The sequence below is a fragment of the Malania oleifera genome, chromosome 10 (assembly GCF_029873635.1).
Source record: "Malania oleifera isolate guangnan ecotype guangnan chromosome 10, ASM2987363v1, whole genome shotgun sequence".
NCBI lineage: Eukaryota > Viridiplantae > Streptophyta > Magnoliopsida > Santalales > Ximeniaceae > Malania > Malania oleifera.
Window position 1 is genome coordinate 19685426 of NC_080426.1, and position 15620 is coordinate 19701045.

Consider the following 15620-nt stretch of genomic DNA (forward strand, 5'->3'; position numbering starts at 1 on the left):
CAGGATAGCATTCCACGGATTGAACATGAAAAAATAAGAAATGCTTCCCTAAGCATGGGCGTAGGACGAACACTGCTTCTCACAATCTGCCAGTTCAACTGCAACCCCAATGCCACGTCTCAATCACCCAACCAAACCCAATGCCTCAGTAACTCCACAAGTTGACTTGCTCTGTTATTTACTAATTCCTTCCCTCTAGATCTCTCCTGTCTTAATCCCTCGAACTGTGAGCCACACAACTCTCCCCAAGACCCAAAACTCCACCTGCATCTTTCTTCGACTCATCCCTTTTTCCCTTTTATCTTTTGGTATTTTTCCTCTCCCTTCCCTCTTTAATTAAAATCTTCTATGTTTGCTGCACAAGCCAGCTGAGAATACAGTTGAGACCCCCATTAATGAATGACACCCCTCTACCTATCCGTCGTTTTGCCAATCCCATCCTTGGCCCCCTTCTGCTCTGTCCTCCCCTGCTTTAGCAGTTCCATCATTCAACCCCCATCCCCTGCATGTGCTTCCTGCCATTATTCTTTAATGGCCTGCATTCATCCCCCCACCTGCAATTTCATGCCCCCCCTCCATTTTTATACCCTCCCCCCCTCCTCCTCCTTCCCCATTCCATCTCCTACTATAATCCCACTCCTCTGTTTTTCTCTCTCTGCACTCCTCTGTTTTTCTCTTTCTGTGATCGACTACCATGGCCACTCTTTCTTCATCTGTTTCTTCTTCTCTTTCTTCCTACTACCATCTCTTCTTCACTGCTACAGCTTTTCTCCTATCCAGTTTGATCTTTTTTCTCTCCCGGAAAGCCAAATCGAAGCGCAGGTTCAAGCTCCCTCCGGGGCCTCCTGGCTGGCCGGTCGTCGGCAATCTCTTCCAAGTCGCCGGCTCCGGCAAACCCTTTTTCCAGTACGTGAAGGGCCTGCTTCCCAAGTACGGCCCAATCTTCACTCTCAAAATGGGGACCCGAACCATGATCGTCATCAGTAGCGCGGAGCTGGCCCACGAAGCACTCGTCCAAAAGGGCCCCGTATTCGCGACCCGGCCCAGAGAGAACCCGACCCGGAACATCTTCAGCAACAACAAGTTTACCGTCAACGCCGCCGTCTACGGCTCCGTGTGGCGGTCCCTGCGGCGGAACATGGTGCAGAACGCCCTCAGCGCCACCCGCCTCAAGGAGTTCCGCATGGTCCGAGACGCCGCCATGGACAAGTTCGTGAACCGGCTCCGGGTCGAGGCGGATTCGGCTGGAGGAGCGGTTTGGGTCTTAAAGAACGCCCGGTTCGCCGTGTTCTGCATTCTCCTGTCGATGTGTTTCGGGCTGGAGATGACCGAGGAGATGATCGACCAGATGGACCAGATGATGAAGACAGTTTTGATTACTCTAGACCCGAGACTGGACGATTATCTCCCAATCCTTAGCCCATTATTTTCGAAGCAACGAAAGAGAGCCTTGGAAGTTCGTAAAAAGCAGATCGAGACACTGGTACCCTACATCGAGAAACGCCGGTCGGTTCTGAAAAACCCAGGCTCGGACAAAATGGCGTCGTCGTTCTCCTACCTCGACACTCTCTTCGCTCTCGAAATCGACGGCCGAAAAGCGTCATTGAGCCACGGCGAGATCGTGTCGCTCTGCTCGGAATTCCTCAACGGCGGGACCGACACCACGGGAACGGCGATCGAGTGGGCCATCGCGCGGCTCCTCGACAACCCCCGGATTCAGGCGAAGCTCTACGAGGAGATCCGGACGACGGTCGGCGATCGCCGGAAGGTCGAGGAAAAGGACCTGGAGAAGATGCCGTATCTGAACGCGTTCTCGAAGGAGCTCCTGCGGAAGCACCCGCCAACGTACTTCTCGCTGACGCACGCAGTGGTCGAGCCGGCTACGCTGGGGGGGTTCGACATCCCGACCGACACAAACGTCGAGTTCTTCCTGCCGGGGATCTCGGAGGACCCGAAGATATGGTCCCACCCGGAGAAGTTCGACCCGGACCGATTCCTGTCAGGCGGGGAGGACGCGGATATAACGGGTGTCAGCGGGGTGAAGATGATGCCGTTCGGGGCCGGCCGAAGAATATGCCCGGGGCTGAGCATGGCGACGATCCATATCAATCTGATGCTGGCGAGAATGGTGCAGGAGTTCGAGTGGAGCGCGTGGCCGGAGAATGGGAAGGTGGATTTCAGCGAGAAGTTCGAGTTCACGATGGTGATGAAGAATCCTCTTCGAGCTATGATCAAACCCAGGGTATGATAAATAAATTATAATTATAATTAAATATATACATAGATATCAATGATTTTTAATTTGAGGTTTTCGTACAGAAAAATACGGACTTCTCTATGTTCGTATTTTAGCATTTTTTTTTTTTTCTTGAATTACGCCGTGTGACTGTGGATGTTGTGTGTGTTTATGGTTGGTGAAATTTGGTAATGCACTTTGGTAATTATGTTTAGCATTTTTCTGGTGCCTTATTTAATATTCTAATTTTATAGGAAAAATAATTTGGGATGTTAATATATAGTTTATTTATCCAATATTTAAAATTGTAATATAAAATTATATTTAAATTTATCTAAATTCATTGAGATTCATAATCTCCTATATTAATATAATATTTAAGTAAGGATACAAATGTGGTGGATAAATATTTTTTAAAATTGTCTTCCATTTTAAAGCTTGAGGCTTTATAAAGGGAAAAAAAATATATTATAAAGATTTGGAGAAATTGGCATTAAAACTATGTGTTTTGTGTCATGAATTTGTAAGATGGATGGTAAGTATCAATTTTTTTTTTTCTTTTAAAAGAGTCGGTAGTCACTCGTATGGCATGTCCGTCTCTCCTCACTTATGGCGGCTACTTATGGAGGTCACTTATGCCGTCCTACCTGCGAATACCGTGGAAATAAAAGGATACATAATTAACAAAATACCCCATGCTTCGAAAAAAAAAAAAATGTATACCAAAACGTAAAGAATGGTCGATATCAATGGGATTCGTGGTAGATAAATAGTGCTACATGGAGGATGACAAGTGTAGTCCCTTTCACGTTTAATTTAATTTAAAAGCCTCTTTCTTGGTTCATCATCAATCTGGTGTGGATATTTTGAAGCATGAAAAATATTCTTACGGGATATATATAATTTAGCATTTTTTATTTCTTATTTGCAAGTAAAGTCCTTTTGCCATCTCCCAGTAACTCAAAATTTGTGTGGGCACTGGGAGCCATTTAATTATTTTTTCATTTTTCAATTTTTAGTTCCTTGAAAGAATTGTAAAATTTTTATATAAATTTAAAAGATTAAAAAATAAAGTGATACTTTTTGTAATTTTTTAAACAAATTTGAAATAAAAATAAGATTTTATTTTCGCAATCAAATAATGTCAAAACTATTTATTATTGTTTATTTATTTCATAAAATAAAAAATTAGCTAATTCTTTTGTAATTTTTTTAAAAATTAAAATAAAAAAAATAAAAAATAACTTTTAGGGGCGGATGATGATTCGTAAGTTTGGTATTGCTTCAGGGGTTTAAAAGGCTTGTTGATGATTGGAGTTTTTATGTAATAAACAAAAAAAAAAAAAGTAACAAATGATCATTGAAATTATCGTTAAATAATATAAAATAAAATTTAGACCTAGGGCCATTTAATGGTTAGAATTTGGAGTTGCCCTACTTGTTGGAATCAAAGTCCAATAAACTTTCATTAAAATTAAACCAAAAAAATTATTTAAAGCAAAATGCCTAGCAAATAAAGAAGCTACATAATCTAATTAACTAGGCATATAATAATGCAAAGAGTTGCTTCATGCTAGTATGTACAAATGAAAAAAATAAAAATAGAAAAATGAAAACTAGAAATGAAAATAAAAAGATAGAAATAGAAACCAAAAACTAGAAACCATCAACCTGGTTAACATTTATAAAATTAATTAAATTAAAAGCTTAATTAAAAAATATTTATTTTCATTTTTAAATCAAGTGATATTATAAAACTATGATTAAAATAGTAAAATTACAAATAATATACATTAAAAATTATTATAATAAAAATAAAATTTATTATAATTATTTTACTTAATTGTTCTACTTTCAAAATTTACTTTATAGTAAATATTTTATTAGACATGACAATTGAAAAATAGTAATAGTATTTTATAATTGGCTTTATAATTATGAATTGAAATTTATTTATATTTATATTTTAATTATATTGAAATTTATATGATCATTTAATCTTGATTTTAATTTAGAAGTGTATGAAATGAATAATTTAATCTAAAAATCTGACAATAGATTGCAAAAACAATTGAAAATCATAAAATCTAGTTTTTAGTTTTTTGGCTAATAGGTGAAAACTAATAGCAGAAATAGAAAATTAACATTATAAACAAATGTGTTTTTATAATTTGTTTCTTTATTGCACTGAAATAGAAAATAGAAAATAACAATAATACCAAACAAACTCTTAAAAAATCAAGAAATTTAAGGGGACATGAAAAAAAGATAGTTCAATTGGGGTTTGGAGGCAAAAATCCTTTTTATGTCTACGCAAAACAATTTCAGTCCAATTTGACTTCTTTTTTTTTTCTCTCCGGAACCTTTATACTGTGTATGTATGATTAGATAAGTTGGAAATTTTTCAAGGGTTTCAAATGGAAATAAGAAAATAAAAAAAATTAAAAGTTTTAGAAAAAAATTTAAAAATTAAGGGCCTATTTAGTTGTAAAATAATTTTTCCTTTTATTTTTTTTCAAAATTCGTAATATGTAAGCTTATTTTTTAATATTCCAAGACTCCTATGAAAAGTTGGAAAATAAAGAAGTTTCTTGGTTGTGCAAAATATTTTTAAATTTTTAAATGATTAGAAGATCATACATTATTTTTATTTATTATTTTTTAAAAATTATAAAAAATTTAAAATTTATTAAATAATACAAAAAATATTTTCTAAATTTTCTATACAAATTTGAAGAATTAGACAATAGTATGGTACTTTTAAATTATTTAAAGAATTGAAAATAAAAATAAAATTATTTTCGACAAATGCACAGTGCAATTTTTTTTTTATTTTTAAAACTCTTATACAAATATTGCCAAAATTAAAAATAAACTGAATTTTTGTAAAATTTTAAAAGTTTTAAAGTAATAAATAAAAATTATTTTCCACAACTAAACGCATCATCAATTTTGCAAAATAACATACTTATTAAAATCATTATGATCAATGAGTTCCTTTTCATTAATTTCTTGTTAAAATTCCTTTTTAATAAAATTAAAAGGAGTCAAATTACATTTAAGTTGATCAACATTTTTTCTACTCCTTTTTTTATTTGTGGATTAAAAGTTTGTATTGGGCCTAGGCTATACGTCAAGTTAGAAGTAGCCCATTTTCATCCCTTTTCACAATTCCGAAACCTTAAACTTTAAAAGTTTCTTATAACACATATTTTTCTATTTAGATTGAGAGGTGCATACAAATAACCATTCAATGATTGGTTAAATTTGTAGTGCCTTGAACCCGGTGGGGCCCGGAGTGCTATTTTCCATACATATATCTCGAATACCATCATTATAACGACCCGAACTCGAAGGGGGTATCGGGTACACCTGTCCATAACTTAATTTAAAACATGCAGCTGAAATACATCAAACCTAAAAAACTATGCCAGAGTTTTAAACCTTCTTAATTACATAAGTATCTCCCCAAAAACAATAATAAAACATTTCTATATACATGTACATATCAATGTCTCACAACCACGTACTTCAACCCAAAACTAGATAGTCTCACCCTGGAGCTCTCTAAGTTCGGCTCCCTGGATTTCCTTAAATGTTAAAATTATTGGGGCGAGACACTTCTCAATAAAACGAAATAAATTATTATTAATGTGTGGCAAATGAGTTTTTATATAAGTAAAATATAACCATTAATTTAACTTTAAATGAAATAGCATTTAAAGTTTATACTCACACTTATATAATTGAAAATATTCATTTTTTTCTCAAAACATGTTTTATCTCAATAAAGTTCTCTGTTTTCATAAATCTACATATATATATATATATCCCCGACTGGATCATCATATAACATCATGTAATAACCCCACATGATCGGATTGTACGGTTCGAAGACTGGACTTAGCATTGGCTGGCCTACCAAGCTAAGTCAACATATATGCTTTGACGTACGATTTGTCTACCTCAACCTGGTCTGGACTTTAGGGGGTATCCTGCTCTTCTCAAGCCAAATCGACTATCTAATTACCAACACTCTCTGAATAGTGTGGTTGCACTGACTTATCATTAGCTACGGTACTGAGCTTCCTTTACATATATGGTCCATCAGGGTTCTTATACCACATAATACAATTTATATAATAAAAATAGTAACATGATCTCATTTTCTCAACTTGGTATCAAACTGTCATTTCATAATCATCATTTCACATATCGATATAAAACCGTCTTTTCATAATTCACATTATTCTCAACATTTTCTGAGATCAGTATAAAACCATAACTTTTACCATACTATACCATAAAAAATAACAAGTTTAATTATGCAATAATAATCATCCTCATGCCATACGATTTGAGTGATAATTCATAATATAATAAACTGTCCAGGAAAAAATATACTTTACTAAAAACATGGGTATAATCATCTCCTTAATTTTATTTAACTCATAATATATGTTTTATAAGAAAAAGGAGATGATTACCTGATGGGAATCAACACGCCTTATGTATCCCTTTTACTGATATGATGACACATGGACGACCTCCCGATCTCCACTCCTTTGCTGACATGGTGACACGTGGACGACCTCCAGATGTCCACTATTGTTTATATCTATTTTGCAGGAACACATAGGATTAATTGAAGATCATCTACTTCTTTGATGGAAGATTTTTTTTATGTGAAGACTTTGCTATTGTGTTAATTTATATTTTTCGTGTATATGTTATTTCAAGATTACTAGGTGCTTGAAGACCCAAGTGAAGTATTGAAGTAAAGTCCAACTCAAAACCCATGTGGCCCCCACATGGCTCCAATGGGTCCCACATGGTTTTGGCTTTCCTTTTGGAATGTGTTTAAATTTCAAATTTGAATTGTAATAATGCAAGACAACTAAGCTTGACTTGTGTGCTTATGAGTTGGAGTTCCTTGTTTTTTTTTTTGTAAGTATTAATTGTGTTAGGTTAATAGTTGTTGAAAGTTGTTGAGAGTTGTTGTTGAAAGTTATTGAGAGTTGTTGTTGAAAATTGTTAAGAGTTGTTGAGTGTTTAAAGCTTTGTCTCCTAGGCTATGCCTATAAATAGCTTTCTTATTGTAAGTACAAAAGAAAAAAGTAGAAGTTGAATATTGAAGAAGCATCTCTTTGCTTGAGCTTGTAAAGCTTGTTCCTCTCCTTGTGAGTGAGTAGTGTGAGGCTACGGCGTTCTCTCCGGAGATCAAGTGGTGAGAGACCACTAAACTATCCAACGACTCCATCAACCCCTCCTCCATCTAATATTCTCATGGCCCCCATCAACACCACACGGCCAGTGTCTTCATACACCCACACGACGATCATCATCTACACTTCATTGCTGTGTTCATCTTGTGATTCAAAGCTTGTACAAAGGACCAACGGTATGACCTAACTACGTGTGGAACAACGTCAAGTCATCCAAACCAATATCTTGGTAACTTCAATACTTGTGTTTGAATCTTTTTTATATTTTGTGAACCCTAGCTAGTAGATTAAAATCACATCTTTGAATAGCCCATTTGATCCATAGATTGCAATATTGGTACTTGCTAGTTAAAATCAATTGTATGAATATTACTTTACTAACATAGAACTTTTATTCTTAAATCTTTGAAATAACAACTTTTCAGTATATAACTTGATTCCTTTGTGAAAGAACCAATCGGAACTTAATTGCTGGACAAGTCATACACCTTTTCAAAATCCTTGAACATGTGAAATAAAACATGATTTATTGTGTTTATGTTCGGATAATTAAATTCTTAAATTAAAGTGTTTAAGTGTATGTGCATGTGTGAGGGTTGAATCGTAGGACATAGGTCGACCATTCCCGTCCTACATCATTACCCTTACTCACTTTAGTTTTTCCAAATACACACACACACACACACACACATACATATATATATATATATATATATATATATATATATATATATATATATATAATAATAGACCCAAAATCATCATTTTCATATGCCCAATTATTTAGAAAATTATATATAACATTCATGTAATCACATGCTTCATTTTAATCGGTTAACTCCAAAAATAACTCATATTATCTATTCCCCTTGCCTTATCCCTAGAGTGGTGCCTATGATGCCTAAATAACAAATCCACTCGAGTTAAAAGACTGAGGATTGGAGCTAGGACCCAGAATAGGTGTTTGTTTTTCAATTTGGCTAAGGATTGGAGAGAAATTGAAGAGAGAGTGAGAGTGTAAGAACTCGAACCATGATATATGGGCTGTTTATGTAAAAGAGCGGTAAAAATGGAATTTGCACAGACTTCATCGACGAGGCCATAATTCATCGACGAAGATTGAAGACTTCTCGTCGACGATATTCAAAAGCTCGTCGACGAGTGAATGCTGAGAGGTTCAAAAAATTTGAAATATTTGGTTCGTCGACGAGGCTGCCAATTCGTCAACGAGGCTAGTGGAGAATTCGTCAACGAGGACATCAATTCGTTGACGAATCCACTCGGGTCAAAGGTGCTATAAATGAGATTTTGGGTTGCTTTGGGACTAAGTTTCCCTAAACTCTCTCTCTCTTTAAGTTTCTTTGCCGATCGTTTCCCGGTTCATAAATCCAATGATACTGTGAGGATCAGGAAAGGATTCTCTACATTTCTAGCGGATCGGAATCTCGTTTCGAGTATTTTCGGGTTTCGGGCTAAAATCAAGGTAAGGCTCGGTTTTTGTTTCTGATTCAGTATATGTATAGTAGTATGGATTGTAAGCATGTATTGTACTGTGGTTTGTAGGTTTTGAAGTCTCGGTTCGTAGTTTTGGGGACCATAGAGTTTGTAGTTGGATTTCGGGTTAAGGTAAGGGGATTCTATTTATGTTAGTTTATTTTCGAAATCAGGATTGGTAAGCTTGTAGGCTACGATCGTATGTATGTTTTGGTAACTTATTTGGGAAAATCAATTGGGTTAAAATGTGGGATTTTTGAGAAAATTGGGGATTTCGGGTATCATCTCTACTTGGTTTGGAAAACTGTTAGTTACGTTGAAACTGTATTATTGAGGTGACTGTAATCCATATTAGCATAAACTGTATACTTGAATTTGTAAACGATATGATTTGCCGTAAACCAAATAAGTGTGGTATGTATGGTTGTATGTATTTGTTCTAGGTATTTGTAAAACAGTTATGTGGCGGCTAATTACCGTACGCTGAAATGTATAGGAATGCGAGTTCCAAAATGATTCTAGGGATTTGTAAAACAACCATGTATTGGTTAACTACCGTGGGCGAGAGTGGCCGACTCTATATCCGGGGTGTGAAATATCACCAGTATGTTCTGCCTGGTCACCGAAGGGTGTGTTCTACACCGTATGTAGCAATGTAATCACTGTGGGCCTGAGTCATCACATCGTAGTTGCGTTTGTAGCAATGTAATCGTTGTGAGACTAAGTAACCTTGTGTAGTTGCGTATCTAGCAATGTAATCACTATGGGCCCGAGTCGTCACAGCGTAGTTGCGTATGTAGCAAAGTAATCGTTGTGAGACTAGGTGACCTTGTGTAGTTGTGTATGGAGCAATGTTATCACTATTGGGCCTGGGTCGTCACAGCGTATTTGCGTGCGTAGCAATGTAATCGTTGTGAGACTAGGTGACCTTATGTAGTTGCGAACTAGTGTGATGCCACTGACTATATGTTTTGATGTATCGTATGTACTGGAATGGTTTTTTGTGAAAATACTGGAACTGTATGTATCTGTATGAAACTATATGTAAATGTTTTGAACTGTATCGTATTTTGTTATGAAGTATGTAAAATAACACTGGTATGCCATACACTGATATAACCTGTTTTCTTCCTTACTAAGAGGTGTCTCACCCCAAATATATATAAATGTTTTTCAGGTCCTTCGGGTAGCCAAAACTAGCATCCTAGCGTTCGGAAGCAAGGGGTGTCATTTAACTACTACTAGTGCCTGATAGGTACGAGTTTTGTAACCGGGTTATCATGATGGATTTTGTAGATACCCATAGTATGTATGGTATTTATAGGGACGTATATCCTTGTATGGTATAGACTCTGGTATGATACCGTTTATGTATAGAAAGATCGTATTCCGCTGCGTATTCTGATGAGTATGGATGTTTATGTGTATGTATATGGGGCATCCGTTCACCCCACGGAGTCGGACCCTCTTTTTGTGCTATATCATGTATGTTTTAATTGATACAGAGACAGGTTAGGTGACTAAATTCACACCTGGGACCCATCTGCGGGTTCGAGGCGTGACAGCTTGGTATCAGAGTTAACCAGGTTGTTAGGTCTTGTAGACTTGGTTAGGAGTATTGATGTGTACATACCAGAGTATAGGATGTAGGAAATGGGTAGTGTTGGTCAAGGGTTGTTCTATTACTAGATCGGGATGTGTCGATGGTATTCCGTGTTTTTCCTGGAATGACGATTCCAGTAAAGACAGGGCAGACCATTGATGGATTCGTGTCGGTGTGACGGGACAGGGTTAAACCTGTAAGAGTAATAGTTGACATGATTAGGTCTATGATTGTGTTAATTGCATACAATATAGGAATTCTAACTGATTCCTATTCTGTTTCAGAATGGAGCCCAAGGATAATAACTTGGAAAGTGGCTTCGAGGAGACGGCAAGCGATGAGTCTCCTTCGGTGTCTCGTGGTTTAGCAAGACAGGTGATCCAAGAGATTGGGTGGAGTGTTAGGAGACGCGAAAGCTCCCCTACTGATGCGGGGTGTACCATCGAGAGGTTCACATGCATGCACCCTTCGACATTCACGAGAGGGCCTGATCCGATAGTGGCGGAGGACTGGGTCGAGAAGACCGAGAGGATTTTGGAAGTCCTCCACTGCACTGAGAAGCAGAAGGTCTTGTACGTTACCTTCCAGTTGACTAGGGAGGCAGGGCGATGGTGGATGGTAGTGAGCCTGTTGGAGAGGCAGAGAGCTGGTCCATCTGGTATGACGTGGTACTGCTTCAAGGAGGTATTTTTTGGGCTTGACGCAGGGAACTTTGATGGTGCAGAGGTATGCTACCAGATATATCGAGTTATCTCGATTTGCGCCATACTTAGTTCTGAATGAGCACGAGAAGTCTCTGAGGTTTGAGAGGGGTCTGAGGAAAGACATCCGTCGTCTTGTGGGGATGCTGCAGATCCGTGAGTTCTCTGTCCTGGTGGATAAAGCCACCATAGTTGAGACCGACCTTCAAAGAGATGAGGTAGTGCAGGTTCAGGGGAAGAGGCCAGTATCTTCTGGTCCTCAGAGTGGTCCTTGGCAGAGTCAATGGAAGAATAAGAAGAATTACAACTCTGGGTATCGGCGGAACATCGAGCGGCCGAGTTCTTGGGGGGATCTATCCTCCACACCCTGCGCCAAGTGTCGTAAATGGCACGACGCCGAATGTCAACCATTTTGGGGTGTCTGCTACAACTGTGGCAAGTCAGGCCACATGGCAAAGAGCTGTTAGGAACAGAGGAGGATCATGCCTGCACAGAGTCAGAACTGTGGGAGTAATCAAATGCCTCGGGGGATCCATCAGGCAACCAGGGCTCCGGTGAGAGTATATTCACTTACTTTAGCAGATGCGGAACACGCTGGGAACGTGGTGACAGTTACCATGTTATTGCTTTCTAATAGAGTTGTTATTTTATTTGATTTGGGGGCAACCCATTCGTTCATATCTATTAGTTTTGTGAAGTTGTGTGAGGTGGAAACTTGTGTGATGAATGAGATGTTGTCTGTGACTACGCTGACTGGGAGTGTAACGATTTGTAGTAAGATGTTAGGAAATTGCCCAATTGTGATTCAGGAGAGACTGCTATCGGCGAATCTTGTAGTATCCGACATGTCAGGTTTCGACGTTATACTGGGAATGGATTGGTTGTTCTCCAGCTATGCGGTGATTGATTGTCGTAAAAGGGTAGTAGTGTTCAGACCTCCTGGGAAGCAGGAGTATGAGTTCGTGAGATCATGTGTGCGTTTGACGCCATAGATTTTATCGGCATTACAGACGAGGAGGTTACTCTTGGATGGTTGTTAGGGGTATCTACCTTGCATGAAGGAACCACCGTGGGATGAGTTAAGATTCGAGGATATTCGGGTGGTCAACGAGTTTCTGGATGTGTTTCCAGACGATTTACCCGGTTTACCTCCGGATCGTGAGGTGGAGTTTACGATAAAGTTGCTGCCTGGCAAGGCACCGATCTCCAAAGCTCCGTACCGGATGGCTCCGGCAGAACTTCGAGAGTTGAATGAGCAGTTGCAGGAACTACAGGACCAGTGTTTCACCCTGGGGAGCTCTAGTATTATTTGTGAAAAAGAAGGACGGATCGATGCGTAAGTGCATTTACTACCGTGAGATCAACAAAGTGACGGTGAAGAACCGTTACCCTTTGCCTCACATAGATGATCTTTTTTACTAGTTGCAGGGAACGCAAGTTTTTTCGAAGATCGACCTACGGTCAGGGTATCATCAGGTGAGGGTTAGGTTTGAGGATGTAGCAAAGACCGCTTTCCGAACCAGATACGGCCACTATGAATTCTTGGTTTTGCCGTTTGGGTTAACCAATGCCCCGGAAGTGTTCATGGATATGATGATCAGGGTATTTCATGAGTACCTAGATCAGTTCATAGTGGTGTTCATCAATGATATTCTGGTATATTTGAAAAGTTCAGAGGAGCATGAGTATCATTTGAGGTTGGTACTACAGATTTTGCGAGAGAAGAAGTTGTATGCTAAGTATAAAAAGTGTGAGTTCTGGTTGAATCAGGTCGCGTTCTTAGGCCATGTGGTGTCTAGGGGCGGTGTCTCAGTTGATCCTAGCAGGATCAAAGCTGTAGTGGACTGGGCTAGACCAAAGAGTGTGCAGGAGGTTCAGAGTTTTCTGGGACTAGCGGGTTACTATCGTCGGTTCGTGGAGGGTTTCTCTAAATTGTCTAGACCTCTGACACGATTAACTAAGAAGTGAGTGAAGTTTGACTGGACTAGTGATTGCGAGCAGTGCTTTCTCGAGTTGAAGCACCGACTGGTTACTGCTCCAGTATTGACTATTCCTTCGAGGGATGGGGGTTTTGTGATTTATAGCGATGCTTCTCTGAAAGGTTTGGGATGTGTGCTTATGCAATAGGGTAAGGTGGTAGCTTATGCTTCTTGACAACTTAAAGAGTATGAGAAGAATTACCCTACACATGATTTAAAGTTAACTGCTGTTGTTTATGCCTTGAAGATCTGGTGACACTACCTGTACGGTGTTCAGTGTGAGATTTTCACTGACCACAAAAGCATCAGGTACTTTTTCACGCAGAAGGAGTTGAATATAAGGCAAAGGTGGTGGCTAGAGTTGATTAAGGACTACGATTGCACGATCAGTTATCACCTGAAAAACGCTAATGTGGTAGCAGATGTGTTGAGTCAGAAGTTAGAACATGCAGCAGTATCTGCAGTTGTAGCTTAGCATCATGTCAAGCGGGATCTGGAAAGCCTTGGCATGGAAATGGTGTCCGGTGATTATCAGGTTTTCATTACTAGCATGGTGATTCAGCCGACCTTGTCTAAGCATATTAAAGTCGCACATGCTAATGATGCAGAGTTAATTGAGATTGTGGAGAAAGTGCAGTAGGGTTTGGTTGCGGGTTTTAACATCTCTGACAGAGGTGTGTTGAGGTTTGGGACCAGGCTGTGTGTTCCAAATGATAATGAGATCAGAAGGACGATTCTGGAGGAAGCGCATTGTTCTTTGTATACGTTACATCCGGGTAGCACGAAGATGTATCGGGATTTGTGCGAGTCCTTCTGGTGGAGTGGTATGAAGAGGGATATTGCCCGGTTTGTGGAGCAGTGTTTGAGTGTCAGCAGGTGAAAACTGAAAATCAGAGGCCGGCAGGGTTGTTGCAGCCTTTACCTATTTCAGTATGGAAATGGGAACATATTTTCATGGACTTTGTTACCGGATTACCGCCAGCGCTTCACAGGCATAATGCCATTTGGATAATTGTGGATAGGTTAACGAAATATGCTCACTTTGTACCGACGAAGGTTAGCTACCCTTTGAGTAGGTTAGCAAACCTGTATGTGCATGAGATAATTAGATTGCACGGAGTGCCCATTTCCATTGTTTTAGATTGGGATCCGAGGTTTACTTCTCGATTTTGGAAGAGTTACAGGAAGCATTGGGGACGAAGCTTACCTTCAGTACAGTGTTCCACCCCTAGACTGATGGATAGTCGGAGAGGACGATACAGATTTTGGAAGATATGTTATGGGCTTATGTATTGGACTTCGGTGGTAGTTGGATTCAGTTTTTGCCACTAGTGGAGTTTGCCTATAACAACAGCTTCCAGGCTAGTATAGGGATGGCACCGTTCGAGGCTTTGTATGGTCGAAGGTGTCGATCTCCTTTGTATTGGGATGAGTTCAGTGAATGTCAGGTTTTAGGACCTGAACTTGTGCAGCAAGCATCTGAGAAGGTAGGTTTGATCCAGGAGAGGATTAGATCGGCTCAGAGTCGGAAGAAAAGTTACGTGGATGTTTGCCGCCGTGAGTTGGAGTTCGAGGTAGGGGGTAAAGTATTCCTTAGAATCACTCCGATGAAGGGAGTGATGAGATTCAGAAGGAAGGGCAAGTTGAGCCCGATGTATATCAGCCCCTTTGAGGTCATTGAGCGAGTGGGTCTGGTCGCCTATAGAGTTGCACTACCCCCAGCACTCTCGAGGGTCCACGATGTGTTTCTCGTATCCATGTTGAGAAGGTACGTGTTGGATCCATCTCATGTTATCAGTTATGATGAGTTGGAAATTGTGGATACTTTAGCGTATGAGGAAATACCTATTCAGGTTCTGGAGCGTAAAGTTTAGAAGTTTCGTACCAAAAAAATACCATTGGGGAAGGTATTGTGGTGAAACCACGAGATCAAGGAAGCTTCTTGGGAACTAGAGATGGAAATATGCCGGAAGAATCCGCAGTTGTTTTGAGTAGTATTTGGATAGTAGGGTGGTATGAGTATGTGTGTGTGTATGTAAACCCCTGTTATCGTATTGTATTTAGTGGTTAGTCTTGGGAAGAGTTCTGTTGTATTGTAAGCTCCTGAGACCGTGTATGTATGCAACCACAGTATTCCTCTGCCATAAGTGAGGGAATGTGTGTATATATCGTAACGGGGTTGCGTATAAATGGCCGTCGTATGCTCTAGAGGGTGTGTGTATGTATCATGAAGGGGTTGCATATAAATGGCTGCCGTATTCTCTAGAGTATGTATATACCGTATAGGGGCTGTGTATGAACGGCCACCGTTTCACCTCAGAGTATGATCGTATATATGTTTTGGTAACTTATTTGGGAAAATCTATCGGGTGAAAATGCGGG

The 15620-nt window shown here is 39.3% G+C and overlaps 1 protein-coding gene across 1 annotated transcript; it reads left to right on the forward strand.

Annotated features, from left to right (window-relative positions):
* The first annotated feature begins 212 nt into the window (after positions 1-212).
* LOC131165876 (cytochrome P450 77A2-like) lies at positions 213-2453 on the forward strand. The gene has a single exon (XM_058124018.1). The coding sequence runs from the start codon at positions 695-697 to the stop codon at positions 2246-2248; it is 1554 nt and encodes a 517-aa protein (XP_057980001.1). The 5' UTR covers positions 213-694; the 3' UTR covers positions 2249-2453.
* Positions 2454-15620: the final 13167 nt, after the last annotated feature.

Coding starts and splice junctions, on each gene's coding strand:
- LOC131165876 (XM_058124018.1), top strand. CDS start 695: ATGGCCACTCTTTCTTCATCTGTTTCTTCTTCTCTTTCTTCCTACTAC.